Source organism: Carassius carassius, chromosome 33, assembly GCF_963082965.1.
Source record: "Carassius carassius chromosome 33, fCarCar2.1, whole genome shotgun sequence".
NCBI lineage: Eukaryota > Metazoa > Chordata > Actinopteri > Cypriniformes > Cyprinidae > Carassius > Carassius carassius.
The window spans coordinates 28,716,407-28,733,906 of record NC_081787.1 but is presented as its reverse complement, the minus strand read 5'-3'; the positions used below and the strand labels follow the sequence as shown (position 1 = coordinate 28,733,906).

Below are 17,500 nucleotides of genomic sequence, written 5' to 3'. Positions count from 1 at the left end.
AAAATGTGGCACGTTTGGTGTTTTCTGTGTGGTGTGACTGATGTTATGCATGTTTGTGTTTGTGTGTGCAGAACAAGAGGGGATATTATGAACAAACACTGATGCAGGAACTGAAGAAAAACCAGCAACTACAGGAGTATGTCAGACTGCTGGAGAGCCGACTGCACCAAACAGATCTTCAGCAGTGGACAAGAGAATCTCAGGTGAGCTTACAGCATCAATCAGACCAGTTACTGTATGTTATGTGACTATCCTTTAACATCTTTTTTGACTTTTTTTTTATTTGGAAGACCTCAGATATCAGTAGCTCCTCAGACTCCCAGCTAGTGCAGAACTCGTCAAAGTTGTCCCTGGACATACGGTCGATTCCAGCACTTCCTCCATCACTGGGCACAAAGTCCAGTCTCAGACTGGCTGGGGTGGGATTGGAGACGCAGTCTGACCCTATGAGAGAGGTCCGAGATCTTAAAGAACAGCTGGAGGCGCTGCGGTGTCAGGTGAGTTCATGTGTGATCATAATATCCCATGTCATTTTCGAAAGGAGAGATATAAATATTCCTACATTAACCCTGTAAAGAAGAAAAAAATGCATATGTGACATATTAAGATTGGACTTTTATGGTTCATGTAGTATAATAAGGAGCTCATGCTTCATATATATTCATCCAAATTTAGAGACTCAAACTGAGCCAAAAAAATGCAGATGGCCAAAAAGTAAGATGAAATTCTGATTGCTTGTAGATATGTATTATAAATCACTCTATATCTGCCAATAATATGTCTTAGTAAGATGATATTTAAATGATCAAAACATATAATGAAATACAATCCAATGATGACTGAGAGATGAACAAATAAACGCTCCTTTTCTAAAAAAAAAAAAAAAAAAAAAAAAAAAATGGACAATTTTAATGATTCATGTATAATCAAGTAAAGCCACGCTGACTCTGTCCAGTAAGTGTTCATCTGGAAATATGACTAACAATATAAAAGTTATTCTTCTGTTTACTTGACACCATGAGATCAAAGTAACAGTTTTTACAATTTTATTTTTCCTTAAAATAAAAAGTATGAACTATTAATCAGATGACAGAAGGTGTGCACTGTGTTCAACAGGTTTTGTCATGATGATAATTTAAATCCTTTAGAAATTTGCATATCAAATATGACATAGTTGGCTTTATAGAGGTAAACAGAAGGTAAAAATATTTACATTTAATAATTTAGCACATGCTTTTATTCAAAGCAACTCACAAATGAGGACAAAGGTTACTTTTTTGGGTATAATAGAAGTAATATAAGTAAAAGTTAAATGAAAGTAACATAATTTGCATTTCTTTACCATTTATATATTTTAAAAAAGTCAGCTTCATAATACAGTAGCTCAGTAAAATAGTCAGATCTCTGTTGTAGGTGTAATAGATTTGACTTCATCCATCCACAGACTCAAATCTACGAGGCTGATTATAAAACAGAGCAGAAGGGCCATGAGCGCATGCTGCAGGAGAACAAGCGTCTGCGGCGCAGAGAGGTGGACATGCGTCAGCAGATGATGCTGTTGCAGGAGCAGGTGAGCATCACATGATACTAGCTCAAACACAGCTTCCTCTGATGGGAGGTCCACTCCTCCAAAACGTGTGCTAACGTTTTAACGTTATTATAAGTATTTGTAGCTTAATATCTGCTCACACTTTTCTAGCTCACACTGACTAGAAGTAACTTTGCAAGTATTTGTCATCTTATTCTACTCACCCTATCCCTAACAGTCTTCTAATACTCTAATGAGAGTTAGTTTACATGTAGATGCAAATTACATAGCTATAGTTGTAGAGAGTCTACAATGACTATTGAAATAAAGTGTTAACAGAAGGTAAACACTGGCTGTGACACTGTCAAATGTTTGTTTCATCATCAAGTATTGACTCAAAGTGCTGATTTAGTGTTTGACTGACCAATGGCAGACAGCAGTTTGCTTGCATCACTTGACCCGAGTAACACACATTGCTTTTAACAGCTACCCATTGAACTAATGTAAAGATGATTGAACACAGAAGTAGAATATTAGACACGCAATTCACTCAATGAAAAAATAAATAAAATAATGCTATGAGGAAATGAATCTGCGGTCATCTGTATTTCACAATCCAGGTCACATTCAAGATTTTGCATTGCTTTATCTTTAAAGAATATTCATTCAAAGGGAAATGAGGCTTGGTGGTTTCCAGTGAAACATGTTGTGTTGCCATGGTATTGTGACGTTGAATATGTCATAAAGGGTGATGCATCTTGTAGTGTAACCGACAGAACACTAGAGGGCACTCCTGTGCAGAAAAGGATATACGGGGGGATTGGGGAGAATAAGAATAAATGGATGTTCAATAACAGAGCTGTTCGCGTGTCTTGATGTTTAACCTCAGAGATTAAGTGATAACCATCTGCTACATGGTGTCAGAAGTGTTTTTTCACAACCTGAAAAGAAAGAAACAAAGAAGTAAGTGAGAAAATAGAGCGATGTTGCACACAAACTGCTAGAAATAAAGAGAATTGACACAGTGCTCAAGTGCAATTGAGAACGGGCCAAAGAAAAGAAAAGAAAACGAACATCGGAGCAGTGCACTCGAGATTAAGAGTAGTGAACAGTCAAAATATGGATCAGATATTTTCACTGACACCTCCGGGAAGTTTCAACTTCGACGAGCCCAGTTCATGGCCACAATGGATGCGCCGCTTTGAACGATTCAGAGTAGCGTCGGGGCTTGCAGAAAAAAACTCTGCCTACCAGGTAAACTCTCTTCTTTACATTATGGGGGAGAAAAGTGACGATATATTAAATACATTACCCCTAAACGAAGAAGAGAAGAAGAGTTATGAAGAAGTCAAGAAGGCTTTAAGTGAGCACTTTATTGGCAGACACAATGTTATTTATGAGAGAGCAAAATTCAACAGCAGATTTCAACAGGCTGGCGAATCAGCAGAGAGTTTTATCACGGACGTGTACAAGCTTGCGGAACACTGCAAATATGGCGATCTCCATGAGGAAATGATCAGAGACCGCATTGTAGTGGGCATAAGAGATGCAAAGCTCTCAGAGAGACTGCAACTAGATCCAAATTTGACATTGGATAAAACAATAACTCAGGTCAGACAAAATGAGGAAATAAAACGTCAGCAGCCAATAAAAAGACGAGAAAAGTCTGAAGTAAAAGAAGTTAACGTTGATGCAGTCGTAACAAAGAGAACATCTAAAGCAAAAATGACATCGCAAAAAGCAGAGGGGACAGTGCAGAGAACGCAAAGTTTTTACAATGCGGCTCATAAAATAAAACAAATGGATTACTGCAAGAGATGCAGAAAAAGTCCACAACACCCATGGAAATTGTGTCCAGCTAGAGAAGCGGAATGCAGAAAATGTAGGAAAAAAGGACATTTTGCTACAGTATGCCGGTCAGTTCAAAGACTCGAAGCGATCGTTGACAGTTCATATGATGAGTCTGCATTCTTGGGAACAATCCAGACCCAAAAACAAGAGAATATGTGGCAACAGAAAATACTGGTGAATAAAGAACCAATCACCTTTAAAATAGATACAGGTGCAGCAGTCACAGCTATTCCAGCATCTTTGTATTCAGCTGAAAAGCAAGGGAAACTCAAAGATTCCAAAAAGAAGATCCTGGGACCTAACAGTACTCCATTGAAAGTGATGGGTACGTTTAGTGCATGCCTGCAGAAGGACAAAAAGAGAATTTGGCAGGACATATATGTTGTAACGGATCTAGTGATGCCGCTGCTTGGACTGCCTGCAATTCAAGGCTTACAGTTACTGCAGCAGGTAGCTAACATACACGAACCTGGAGAGCAGTACAAGGCAATGTTCCCCAAAGTTTTCTCGGGACTCTGAAAATTAGAAGGCAGCTACAAGATCAAACTGTCGGAAGGAGCCGTCCCGTATGCTCTTTCAGCCCCACGACGAGTACCGCTACCGCTAGTGGAGAAAGTAAAACTGGAACTCCACAGAATGGAAGAAATGGGAGTCATTCGACGAATCGAAGAGCCTACTCCCTGGTGCGCGGGTATGGTTGTCGTGCCAAAACCGAATGGCAATATCAGGATTTGCGTCGATCTCACACGGTTGAACGAGAATGTGTGCAGAGAAAGACACATACTGCCAGCTGTGGATGAGACTTTAGCACAGCTAGAGGGAGCAGCTGTGTTCTCCAAATTGGATGCCACATCTGGTTTCTGGCAAATACCCTTGCATGAAGACTCCGAGCCTCTAACAACATTCATTACACCCTTTGGGAGATACTGCTTTCGGCGTCTTCCTTTTGGGATATCTTTGGCCCCGGAGCATTTCCAGCTCAGAATCTCTCAGATCATTGCAGGAACGACTGGAGCTCTTTGTCATGCAGACGATGTCCTAGTGTTTGGAAAAGAACGAGAAGAACACAATGAGAGACTGTGTGAGGTGCTGAAGAAGTTTGAAAAAGCTGGACTAACACTAAATGATAAGTGTGTCTTTGCTGTCGATAGAGTGAAGTTCCTAGGCCATATCATAAGCGCTCAAGGGATCGAAGCAGACGAGGACACGATTAAAGCCATCCTTAACATGCCTGAGCCAGAGAATGTGGAAGGTGTGAGACGTTTCATGGGAATGGTTAACTACGTCGGGAAGTTTTCACCTCATCTGCCGACTCTCACAAAGCCACTGAGAGACCTGTTAAGAAATGACAACACCTGGACATGGGATGCACAGCAGAAAGAAGCTTTTGCAAAAGTAAAGAAAGAACTCAGCTCACCAGCTATACTGGCACAGTATAGTCCAAACAGCGAGACTGTAGTTTCAGCCGACGCTTCATCTTATGGTCTAGGCGGTGTGCTCATGCAGAAACAAACAAATGGTGAGTGGAGGCCTGTTGTATATATCTCAAGGAGTCTAACCCCCACAGAGACACGATATGCACAAATTGAAAAAGAAGCTCTTGCGACAACATGGGCATGTGAGCGACTCAGTGCACATTTGCTTGGATTGGAATTTACAGTGCATACCGACCACAAACCCCTAATATCACTGTTGGGCAACAGACCAATTGATGATTTACCTCCAAGAATTCTTCGGTTCAAACTGAGGCTGCTCAGATACAAGTACAACATCATGTACGTTCCAGGAAAACAACTGGTCACGGCAGATGCGTTGTCACGAGCGCCATCGGGACCTGAAAAATCAACAGAAAACGAAACATTGGAGGATGAGTGTAGAGTTTTTGTGGATTTCATAGTTCAACAAATCCCTGCAACAAAAACAAAACTGAAACAGATTCAGGAAATACAGACTGAGGATCTAACCTGCCAACAACTAAGACAGTATACACAAAAAGGATGGCCAGACCATCAGAAAACGGTGTCGGAACAACTCGTGCCATACTGGTCTCATAGGGCAGATATCCACGTGGCAAACGGTATCCTACTGAAAGGAGAACGAATTATAATTCCAAAACCTATGCAGAGAGAGATGCTCGAAAGACTTCATCAAGGTCATCAAGGAATGACGAAGTGCATTGCAAGGGCACAGCAATCTATATGGTGGCCAGGTGTTATAAGAGATGTAAGAGAGTTAGTGGAGAGATGTGACATCTGCTGTCAGCATTCCCAGCAGAAAACAGAGCAATTGATGCCAACACCTCTACCAGCGAGACCCTGGCAACGAGTTGCAGCTGATATCTTCCAATGGGAAGGAGGACATTATCTGGTGGTGGTTGACTATTTCTCCAGATACATTGAGGTTGCAAACTTGCCAAAACTCATAACAGCGACAACAGTGGAGAGGCTGAAGGTCATCTTTGCCAGGTTTGGAATCCCTGAAACACTGGTGACAGATAACGGTCCACAGTTTGCGTCACGTGAGTTTGCAGAGTTTTCCCAAGACTATGATTTCGAACATGTCACAAGCAGTCCACGTTACCCCCAGAGCAATGGAGAGGCAGAGCGAGCGGTGCGGACAGTAAAACAAATGCTGAGAAAGAACCAAGACCCTCAGAGAGCTCTTTTGGCCTACAGATCGACTCCATTAGCTCATGGGATCTCACCTGCAGAACTCTTGATGGGGAGAAGAATAAGGTCAACAGTCCCAGTTCCACCTAAATATCTCAACCCAAGATGGCCTGACCTGAAAGTGTTCAGAAGAAACGATAGAATGTTAAAAGAGAAACAACAGGAAACATTCAGATCTAGACACAGAGCGAAAAATCTACCAGTCATCATACCTGGACAGAAAGTGTGGATCAGGACATCGAAGACCACTGGAACGGTCCAGGGCGAAGCAGCAACACCAAGATCGTATCAGGTAGAAACAGAGATGGGAACACTGAGAAGGAATCGATCTCATCTTACTGTTCTTCCAGAACCAACTCAGCAAGTTGTCAACGTTACAGTGACCAGGTCGGGTAGGATTTCCCGTCCACCAGAAAGAATGGACTTATAAGAGGAATTAGCATAGGTAGACCTGCTGTCAAGAAAAGGGCAGAATAACCCCTTCAGCAGAGTCAGGAATGCCCAGGTAGTCTACCCTGGCTTCCAGCTTAAGAAAGAAAGTTCAATGTTATGTTATTGAGAGGTTTGTTCCCTGAAAAAAAAAAAAAAAGAAAATATATAACCATGGGGATATAAGTATGTAGAATAATAATAATAATAGATGTTGAGACTAAAAGGGGGGGATGTAGTGTAACCGACAGAACACTAGAGGGCACTCCTGTGCAGAAAAGGATATACGGGGGGATTGGGGAGAATAAGAATAAATGGATGTTCAATAACAGAGCTGTTCGCGTGTCTTGATGTTTAACCTCAGAGATTAAGTGATAACCATCTGCTACACATCTTGCACACTTAAAATAGACTGTGTTTCAGGGACATCACTCGGACTGGAAGACGGGGGGGGCTTAGCCCCCAGGGCATTTGTAACTTGCGTTTGCAAAATCTTTGCACTCACATACAAGCATGTGTGTGTGTGTGTGTGTGTGTGTGCGCGCGCGCGCGCGTGTGTGTATATATATAATTATACCCAGTGAGAGTACACACACATTTATGTAAATACAAACTTTTATTTTGGATGCTATTAATCACGATTATAATTGTCTCAGTCCTAGTCAGAATATAGCTAGCATATATAATAAATGTAATGAAATAATTAAGTTTAGGCTATGCATAGTGCCTAGACCTGCCAACAAATGCTTATTGTTAGAAGAAAACAAAACAATCCTTAGACATAGACCATGACTGAGCTCAATCACACTGGCTCCCTCAGAATCAACTGGCCTGCCAATCTCCAGCGACTGCTTCTCTTTCTCTTTGCTAAAATATCTTCCAATATCCACAACGGAAATAACATTAACAGGGACCCTATGACATTTAGTTTTCAGTGACAACAACATTCTATGGGGATTGATATCGTTTTAGAATATGCCTATTATAGAGATAGGTTATATTAAAAGCAAAGAATAAAGAGTTGTGATTAGCTTGCCAAGTTAACCATTTCTTGAATTTTGCTTGTTCACTCTAGCTAGACTACAGTTTTCCATAGTGTAGCGGCGAGTTCGTTTTGCAATGGGCATAAATATGAAAGTTCACACCAGGGAGAGAGAGTTGCCTCACCCCCAGAAGGCAGACCTAAACTCTGACCCTCTAAGATACCCGACTACGCCTCCCCAGAGGCAAATTTACCGGGGAATCACCTGATAAGATTAACTGTAAAGCACACAGGTTCAGTTGCGGCTGAGATAAGACCAGAGACAGATGAAATACAAAATTAGTTTTTATTTGGGCACCATTAATAAATGTATTTAAATATGCGGATCAAAATACACAATTCGGCCTCCACTCCAGGGCTGGGGACTACTCCTCATTCTCTGAAAATGACACCGCAAACACTCGTGCACTCACACTTCAGACCACAAATGTGGAACACTGCAATCGGAAGAGACCACCACCAAGCAGAGAGAGAGAGACTCGTCCACACAGACACGGATCCTGAGCACCCCAACAACTGGAGAGGAAGCAGAATTACACATTAAACATACAATCAAATATACACACACTCGCATATGTTCTTATAAAACTTGAGTACTCAATGAATTAAGAGCAATTACACACATATGGTTACCATCAACTAATAACCCACTACACTGAAACGGTGGATGCAAGAGAAAAAAAAATACAAATTCACAACTCTTAAACAAAAGAAAACGTTCGATTAACAACCAGTTCACAGAAACTTGTTTTTTTTTTTTTTTTTCTGAATTTATTATTTTGTTGTCAACCAAATCTACTAAAAAGAATACTAAATGTTTTAAAGCAATGGGTTCACAAACAAGAAAGCAAAACAGAATAAAAAAAAAAAATCAAATTATATAGCATTTACACCACTCAAAAAGGAACCAGATCAAGATAATGACTGCTGGATGGTTAAACCATTTGATTCCTCAAAGCGAGAGTAACGTAGACCATCGTATCAAATCTGCGGCACGCCAGACAGCTGATGTTACAAGTGTCCAGCTTTAAACAGAAATAAACAATACCACAGCAGCACGTGAATGCCGTTCGCGGTAGATTATGCATCCATTCCTGCAGTCGAGCCAGCAAAGCACCACGAGAGTCGGTAACGTGACCATATGCAACACTACTGAACAACACAGTGGTATAACAGTCACAAAAGCCCCGACGAGAAACCCACTGCAATGTTCGCCCTCAGTCTGCAAACTAGAAAGATAAATACAAATTTAAAGTGGTCAATCCCGACCCTTAGTGCAACAAACAATAAATAACAACCTACCGGTTTAAACTGCTTGCAATGCACAGGGCATTTAAACTCCAGTACGTAAGATCGATCGGGTATCACATGCATTGTACCGCAGGCTTCCTCAGTCCACACTAGGAAGATACACGAGCCAAATAAGTACATAAAACCCAGTTCAACTCAAGCGTTCAGAAATACAGCCGCGACTGCAGCTCCTTACCAAACAAACACTCCCGCGACACACCGGAAATAGATGACGTCACCCGTGACGATGAGACGCACCTTACTACCATACCTAAGGCTATATTTATAGGCCACGTAAAATAAGGCACGCCCCAGAAAGAGATTATCATTGGCTACAATCGCAAACCAAAATATCCCCTTTCCTTTACCTCAAGAAAACGTAGCTAAAGGTGGTAATTAAAAACAACGTACAATTTCACTCTGTATCCTTTCACTATTAGCGTGTGTATAGGTGTTGCCAACTTATTTCAATGGAAAGTAGCTAGTAAAGTAGTAATGGTTAAGGTAAGGTGTGGGGTAGGTTTAGGGGTTAGCTTTTTTTGTTGCATAGTGTAGGAAACACTTTAACTGACACAACCTTATAAAAACTTCAGAATCAGCTGTGGGCGGAGTTTGCACTGGAGTGGATTGGGGGAAAAATTGTGCATGCGTGTCATGCCCTTTTTTGGAGTTCCCACCCCGTTTTGGAGTTCCCGCCACTATTTGGAGATCTCCTGTCTGCAGTTATACCTTTCTTGAAAAGTCGCTAAATGTCTCTAGATGACGCCATGTGCTAATTAGCATATTCATGACGTAAGTTGCATTATCTTGCCTCCCTGTGCTCACGTACTGCATTTTAATGCAGCCAAATTCTCAATAAAACTTTTATTACTATATTTTAATGTTTCTCTTGTCAGACAATGGAATGAATATTATAATGACTGAAATGCGGTCTTTCTTTAACTGAAAGTTCTGGGCCCGGTTCCCTGATAACGCTCACTCTTAGCGCGCTAAGAAGACCTCGAAAGATATATCTTACCAAAGTTGTTTATGTTCCTAAGTGTGTTCCCCGAAGTGTCCCTTAGGAAGCTTCTTAGCACGCTGCCTCTTGCGTCCGACATTACAAAGGCGCTGTCCCGAGTGAAGGTGCTGAATTAGTTGGCATCGATTGCTCAGGAATCGATTTTCCACTTCACGCGAAGGTGCAATACAGCGTTAAGAAAGACAACACGTTCTATGCAAATGAAACATTCCTCAAATTATTACAGTAACATTTATTTTAACATAGTTTAAGTTATCAGTAGAATATAGACTATAAATTAAATTATCAAATGGTCAGTAATATGTTCACTCGATATGTTGTGACGGTTAGACGAACTGGGTATCCCTCGCTAATCATCCACACTCCACTCAATCCACAATCCAGTTGTGCCACTTGTGCCGCTTCTTGACTTATCAAAATTATATAATACACTTTTATATTAATGGTAAAGTACTTTACAATCAGAATTGATTGGCAAGCAGCTGCAGTTACTTCTGTTTAATGCGGTATTGATTGCCATTGGTTAATGTTTTCAATAAAAAGCAACCTATCTACAATGAACCGAGAGAGAGAGAGAGAGAGAGAGTGAGATACAAAATATGGTGGGGAAGAAACGTAAAGAAGGGCACCAAGCTTCTCGTCAGAGGAACTTGAAGTTTTGCTGGACCTTCCCATCAGTTCAGAGATCACACCCTTATGGTCCACTATAACCTGCACGTTTATGGCTGCGTCTCCCTTCCGCGATAAGTAGCCTACGCCTGATCATTCACTGATGGATTGGCGATAGGGATGAGTGTGCCATCCACCAGGATGTAATCCCCGGCATGGTGCAGAAGGGCGTTGGTGACCGTCTGGACGCACCTCCACACCGTGGTCTTGATTAGACCGTAGCCCTGTCCCACGACCACGATGAAACTCTCTGTAGCAAAAAACCGTAGCGCTCGGCTTCAGGGCTTAAAGCAGAATTCCGCTGCTTTAGTCTGGCCAGCGCAGGTCTGAGAAGGTCCAGCTGCTCCATAATGATCTGTCTTGGGAGGCGAATTTTTTTTTATATAGCCCCGTCAGGCAAAATGTCAAAAGGGCTTAAGTTTTGACGCATAAAAAAATTGACATGGACTACACGGCTCCACGTCCAGCTCCGTCTTTGATTCAATACAAGGACACGTTGGATCGCTGCTATAGTTGGTCGCTTACTGGACACCACCATGATTACCTATTTATAGATCTTAGCCATTTAGAGCTAAATTGTTTTCCAGATTTTAATTATCAAAAAATTGATTGCCAATTCGCTTTAATTACATTACGAAAAAGCCTAGGCTAATTACCACCATATTAGTTCTGATACCACATAAAGTCAACTTCATAAATAGGCCTGTATCCATTGCGAACATAATTATTATGAGTCTTAAAAAAGTAACATAAAATCATTGTTGAGCCTCAACATTGTCAACATACCATAGTTTGACTTGTACTTCGCTGCGCTGGTTTCTAAAGACTGCTGTACAGTAGCGTCATGAGCTCAAATAACGCTAAGAGAGAGCTACGAATGGTCCAGACCAACCTTACGAAAGTGTGACTTACAGAAGATATACTTAGCGTACGAATGTGTCGGGAACCGTGCCATAAGGTTAAGAGAGAGGTTAAGGAATAGGTTAAGAACTACTTAGTGATAAGAACGTTTTGGGGAACCGGGCCCTGCTCCTTTCTGCGCTCGCTGAACAGAGCAGATGGAGAGAGAGGTGTGTGTGCGCTGGGAGAGAGAGAGCTCGCGCTCGTGCCGCAGTACTAAAGAGTCTCAGAGACTAAATAATGTTTGTCCAAGAAAGTCGCTTTTTTGGAAAATAAAAATAAAAAGTCGCTAGGGGGTCTGAAAAGTCGATAAATCTAGCAACAAAGTCGCTAGGTTGGCAACACTGGAGGGTGCATAGCGAGTTCAGACCAAACTAGAGTAACGACGAGACGAGATGAAACCTCCAGTTACTTGCAGCGCCCTGAAACCTGCCAGTTCACACCAATGCAACGAGACTGTGTGGTGCATCATCTTGATAGCACAACGACTCTTTGTACTTCTGTCCAACTTCCGACTTTTCGGCTATTTTTTGTAGCTGGATATATATCATTTGTTGGATCTATATATGAATGAGGACACGGTTATTGATAAATCGAATTGTTATTGACTGTTGTTCTTATTTATCATTTAGGGGGGCTTAGGAACATTTTGGGGTGGCTTCAGCCCCCCTAAAATAGACCTAACGACGTCCCTGCTGTATTTCACAGGAAACCTGATAATTATATTCTCTTATCATACATAATCGGTCTCTATGGACTGACAAACTGATGTGCACAGTTATCTTAATCATTATTTGCTAAATTAATTTCTAATTTCAAATTAATCAAAAGCAGAACAGGTATCAACTGCCCACTTCCATTGTATCAAAGGCATTATCAAAGAGATAGCTCATATGTTTTAAATGCTGAAGTCTTGTTTGTTTTCTCAGCTGAAGGTGTATGAGGATGATTTCCAGAAGGAGCGCTCAGACAAACGCATTCTCCAGAGACTGCTGATGAAAAAATCTCCAGCAGAGAAAGACCCGGTTCTGGTGCACCGCTGCAACAACGAGCAGGACCGGCCCAGATCAGACAGGAGGAAGCCCAGAGAAGAGCAGCGCGGAGGATACGTCTGTCCCAAACACTGTGAGCATCACGGCCAGCCGGACCTCCCCTGAACACAGACAGAGCCACAAGACAACACATTCATTCAGCATATAAAAGAAATGTACACAAGCTAGTTTGTATCTTTAAAACAGTTACTTTTTAACAGCTGTATTTATATGAGGAACTTTTTTTATTGTTGTATTCTTTCAATTTGTTGAAAGTTTCTGCACCAAAAAACATTAGTAATGACTAACTGTTTTGTTTGTTTAGTTTTCCCAGGAAATTTGCTCAGTTGTGCTCTCACTCTACATTGTCCATGTGATATAGGTCAGGTTTTTATTATCATTATTATTATGCATTAAAAATGTCCTTATAAATACTTCAATTAAAGTTCAACTACATTGTTTCAATAAAATATATTAGCAACATAGATGTTTGTCATCCAAATTCTTAGCCATCCAAATTCTTTGATTACTCATGAGAACAATTATGCCTGTGTGTGTTTGTGTGTGTGTGTGTGTATACATATCTATTTTATTATATAGTTATATATGGAGATAGATAGAACAGTATAGTGGCTCTTCAGATGTAATTAAATATATGTGATACGTGCTGATAAAATGAGTCAGAATGCACACAGGCTATTGAGCTACAGGCAAAAAAAAAAAAAAAGAGGTTATCACAGAAATGAGTTCATTAAGCCCTCATCTAGAGATCTCAATGCTCCAAATAATAATTGTATACGGGCGCCTCATTAATGTTAATCTAACAATAAAAGAAACACTTGCTGCTCTTGATTGAACTGCTTTTGTGGTTTTAGTAATCAATTTATTTATTATGAACACACTAAAGGGATTTTTTTTTACATTTGATTACTCGTTTTTCTTACAAGGATTTGTGTATATGTAAAATTTAAAATCTGTTTCTTATATTTGTTCTGTTCTTTGTTCTGTTGTTGTTGTTTTTTATAATATTTTTTTATTTATAATAACAAAGACAAAATTTAAAAATAAATAAAATAAAAACAAAATAGTTATATTGTGTGAACAGGTGTAGCTCAGTCATTTTTCATCACATCCCAAACAAATCGGACATCATTCTGAAGATATTGTGAACATAAAAATAACTCCTTTTTGAAAATTCGCTCATTGTGACTCACTTTGCAAACACAGGTCACATATATTAATAGTGGAAGATCATATTGCTAGATAATGATTGTAAGTAATAATCATATCATTATTACTAGATGGGTTAAATCTAATTATTCTCTTTAAATAGTAAGAATATTTCACAATATTACTGCTTTTACTGTATTTTTGATCAAATACATGCAGGTTTGCTGAGCAGAAGAGACTTCTTTAAAAACAAAAAATCTTACTTTAAGATCTTTTGACTGCCAGTGTATATGATACATAAAATGTATTTAATAAAAACAGAAATGACTGTCAATATCTGGCATACTGTCTTGCAACTAAACATAAATGTAAAGTATTAACTGTAAAACTAATAATTTGTTATGCATTATTATATGTATTACAGTTTTTCTCAAATGCTAAAACACAAAAGCCAATCCTCTAAACCAAATGACTAGTTGTCTAAACACATTTACTAAATCTAGCCATCCTTTTCCAATATCATAAACACATTTCACATGAAGACACAATTCACAAAACACAATCCTCCGTTCTCATAAATCTTAACACATTTTTTTTTGCTAAAACACAAGTTGCAAAAGAACTCTGCTCATATTCTCAAATGAAAGCTCATGTGATGCAAAATGCTTGCCACAGTCAGCAATATTTGAACACAATGAACACACCTGGCGTCATTCATTACACACAACGACTCAAAATTGAAGACACTTGTTGCTAATGCTGTGACCGCATGTATAAAAGCAAGTTCAGAGTGCACAGTTTGCTGAAGATTCCAAACAAACAATGGATGAAGGCAGAGTCAGGGGAAGAGGAATTCGAGTCAGAGGAGGGAGAAGAGCTGACCATGGAAGAAGAGGAGCAGGCCAACGAGGGAGAGGAGAAGTTCCAGGAGGGAGAGCAAGATAATCTCGCACCATCATTACGGACGAGATGCGAGCAACAGTCATTGACCTTGTCATTGTCCATGGCATGAAAATGGCTGAAGCAGGACTACGAGTCTGTCCAAACCTGAGTAGGTTCACCGTGGCCACCATTATCAGGGCATTCAGACAACACAACACAACAGGTATTGTACTCTATTGCTTTCTTTGTCACAATACAATTTTACAAGCCTGTGAAAGTAGTCTATTGGTTTCAAATCAGTTGTTACTCTATTGTAAAAATGTCAATTGACAACACATGTTTCTTTCTTTAGAGTTGAAAGAATGCCACATAGAAGTGGGAGGGTTGCCATATTTACAGCGGTACAAGAAACCCTCATTGTGGATATGGTTCGTGAGAACAACCTCATCAGACTCCGGGAGATCAGAGACAAAGTCATTGCCGATAATGTCAACTTTGAGAGCATTGATGTCAGCTTGGCCACAATAGACCGAGTTCTCCGGTGCCAAAAGATGCGGATGAAACAGGTCTATAGGGTTCCCTTTGAGTGCAACTCTGCGCGACACAAAGACCTACATTACGAGTATGTGCAAGGAAGTATACATCCATGTTCACAGTACAGTTAGTGGACATACTGTGTTGCTCCGTGGCCTACATTACTTCTGGACAATACTGTGCTACCTGATTGACTGTTGTTCTGAACACCTGTGCACTTCACATTTTCACAGAGGATATTACAGTTGGACGCGATGGCCAGACCACATGAATACCTCTTCCTGGATGAGGCTGGCTTCAACCTGCAGAAACGAAGGCAAAGAGGCCGTAACATCATTGGCCAAAGAGCCATCACTGAGGTTCCTGGCCAACGGGGGGTAATATTACTCTTTGTGCGGCCATGGGTTTGGAGGGGCTTGTCCACCGACATGCTGTCTTGGGTCTTACAACACGCAACGTCTCCTCACCTTCCTAGAGGAGCTAAAAGACATCCTCCTGGACCGCCAACAACACCATCCTGGGCCCGCACATCACATTTAAACCAAACCAAACAAACCAAACCAGAGAGTGGTTCACCACCAACAGTAACCACTTTTTAAACGTCTGTCTGCCACCCTACTCCCCTTTCCTGAACCCTATAGAGGAGGTCTTCTCATCGTGGAGATGGAAGGTTTGTGACAGACAACCATACACTAGAGAGAACCTCCTAAGGGCAATGGAGCTGGCCTGTGTTGACATCCCAGTGGAGGCCTTCCAAGGATGGATTTGCCATTCCAGGGCGTTTTTCCCCACGGTGCCTAGCAAGAGCCAATATTACCTGCGATGTGGATATGGTGATGTGGCCCGATGCAGCTCAGCGACATGATGCCGCACCGTGTTTGTGGTGTGAATAAAGTAAATAAAAAAACTTCACACCCTGATCATGTTTTCAAGCGTACTGTTGTGTGCAATAGATTCTGTTTTTGCATTGAGTTGTGTTACAGTAGTGTACATGCAGAATTTACTATAGATTTATACTCTTCATATGAAACTCCCAAATCTAAATGCCTAATCCTCTGCAGAGATCTAAGAACATCCATTACTGTAAAGTTTCTAAAAATATGCATTGGCAGTTAAGAAACAAAGAACCAAGAACCTTCTCACCAATTGAGCATTGTGTTTTCAATTGTTTTGCTGTAGTGAGTAATGATGTGTATAGTGTTTACATTTTTGAAAGCTTCGAGCTGCTCTTTTGGTGTGTACGTTTGAGTTTTGAAGAGAGAAGGTGTGGTTGTGTTTATGTAGCTTTAGAAAAGGGTGTTGTGTTTAGACATTGGGGAACATGGAGGAAACGTTTGTGAAATGTGTTTTAGCATTTGAGGAAAAACTGTAACAGCTCTGATTCATCTTCACTGAACTTTATTATAATTATTATTTTTTTTAAATGCAAGATTCAGGAAGAACACACAAAAATGCAAAAAAATGCCTTGAGTGTTGATGGCCCCTAATGCAAAAATTGTTTCTTTCTGTGGAGGCTGCAGGAAAAATATCAACAGGAACAAGAAAATAGTCCATAATTTAGATATTACAGTTTTTCTCAATTGCTAAGACACGTTTCTTGAAAGCTGCTCTTTCCTCTAAACTGTGAACATGAAACCCAATTTTCAAGCTACATTAACAAATCCTCAGACTCTTCTTGCAAAACCAAACTTTCACCTCAAAACAGTTCAATCTGTGCTCAAAACTGAACTATGTTGTCAAATCGTGCCCCGAGTCAATCAAAATGAAAGACACTACTGAACAGTCACTAAACACTACGTAGAAAAATAGAAAACACAATGCTCAGGACATGAAGCTGGAGAAATGAATGTTTATTGTTCACTGTTGGCTAAATGCATGTTGCAAAACAAAACAAAAACCTGTGCATTTAGCACTTGTACAAAAAGACAAAACAGAAATCTTATGCGTTTGCCACTTGTGTACAGTAAGCCCATGTAAAAATAAAGTACAAAAATATACAAATAAGTGCATTACTCAGCCACAGCATTATGTCTCTGTACTGGGTCAGGCCACAGTACTTCATCCACGTCACAGGCCACATTTTGTCTGGCCAGGCAACGGGGGAAAAAACCCCTGGCAAAGGGTACTCTGTACAGCTGTTTCATGCGCAGTCTGCTGCGATTGAGGACAAGATCAACAGCAGAGAGGCTGACACTGTTGATACCCTCAAAATTGACATGGTCCTCAATTATCTTCTGGTGAATTTCATGCAGTTAAATGGCATTGTTCTCATGGACCATATCAACAATTAGGGTCTCTTGGTGTGGGGAGAACATACCTCTCCTCCCACCCCCATGTGGCAGTCTTTCAATTCTACAAAAAGAGAACATGGAGTTACAAAAAATATACATGGAATATAGGCCTACAAACAGTTAGACCAACCCTCCGTTACAATATTACAGTATATTGGTACAGTGATGTACTGAAACATATTTACTTACAGTA

The 17,500-nt window shown here is 40.5% G+C and overlaps 2 protein-coding genes across 2 annotated transcripts in view; both read left to right on the top strand.

Moving 5' to 3' along the window:
• Positions 1-12,700, top strand: part of LOC132114358 (TNFAIP3-interacting protein 1-like) — a 19,308-nt gene extending 6,608 nt beyond the window's left edge. The window contains exons 4-7 of the mRNA XM_059522464.1: positions 72-203; positions 291-497; positions 1,445-1,570; positions 12,329-12,700. Of these exons, the coding sequence (XP_059378447.1) occupies positions 72-203; positions 291-497; positions 1,445-1,570; positions 12,329-12,556 (693 nt within the window). The 3' untranslated portion in view covers positions 12,557-12,700. The remainder of the gene's footprint in view (positions 1-71; positions 204-290; positions 498-1,444; positions 1,571-12,328) is intronic.
• Positions 12,701-14,831: 2,131 nt separating this feature from the next.
• Positions 14,832-17,307, top strand: LOC132114296 (uncharacterized). The gene is made up of 3 exons (XM_059522408.1): positions 14,832-15,048; positions 15,250-15,473; positions 17,064-17,307. Exons 1-3 carry the CDS (start codon positions 14,845-14,847, stop codon positions 17,305-17,307), a joined length of 672 nt encoding a protein of 223 aa, XP_059378391.1. The 5' UTR covers positions 14,832-14,844.
• The last annotated feature ends 193 nt before the right edge of the window (positions 17,308-17,500 follow it).

Bases quoted from the DNA above. Each gene is read 5' to 3' on its own strand.
- LOC132114296 (XM_059522408.1), top strand. From the start codon at position 14,845: ATGCCACATAGAAGTGGGAGGGTTGCCATATTTACAGCGGTACAAGAA. The intron at 15,049-15,249 runs GTCTATAGGGTT...ACATTTTCACAG, and splicing joins AAAAGATGCGGATGAAACAG to AGGATATTACAGTTGGACGC. The intron at 15,474-17,063 runs GTCTCCTCACCT...GTACTGGGTCAG, and splicing joins TGGGTCTTACAACACGCAAC to GCCACAGTACTTCATCCACG.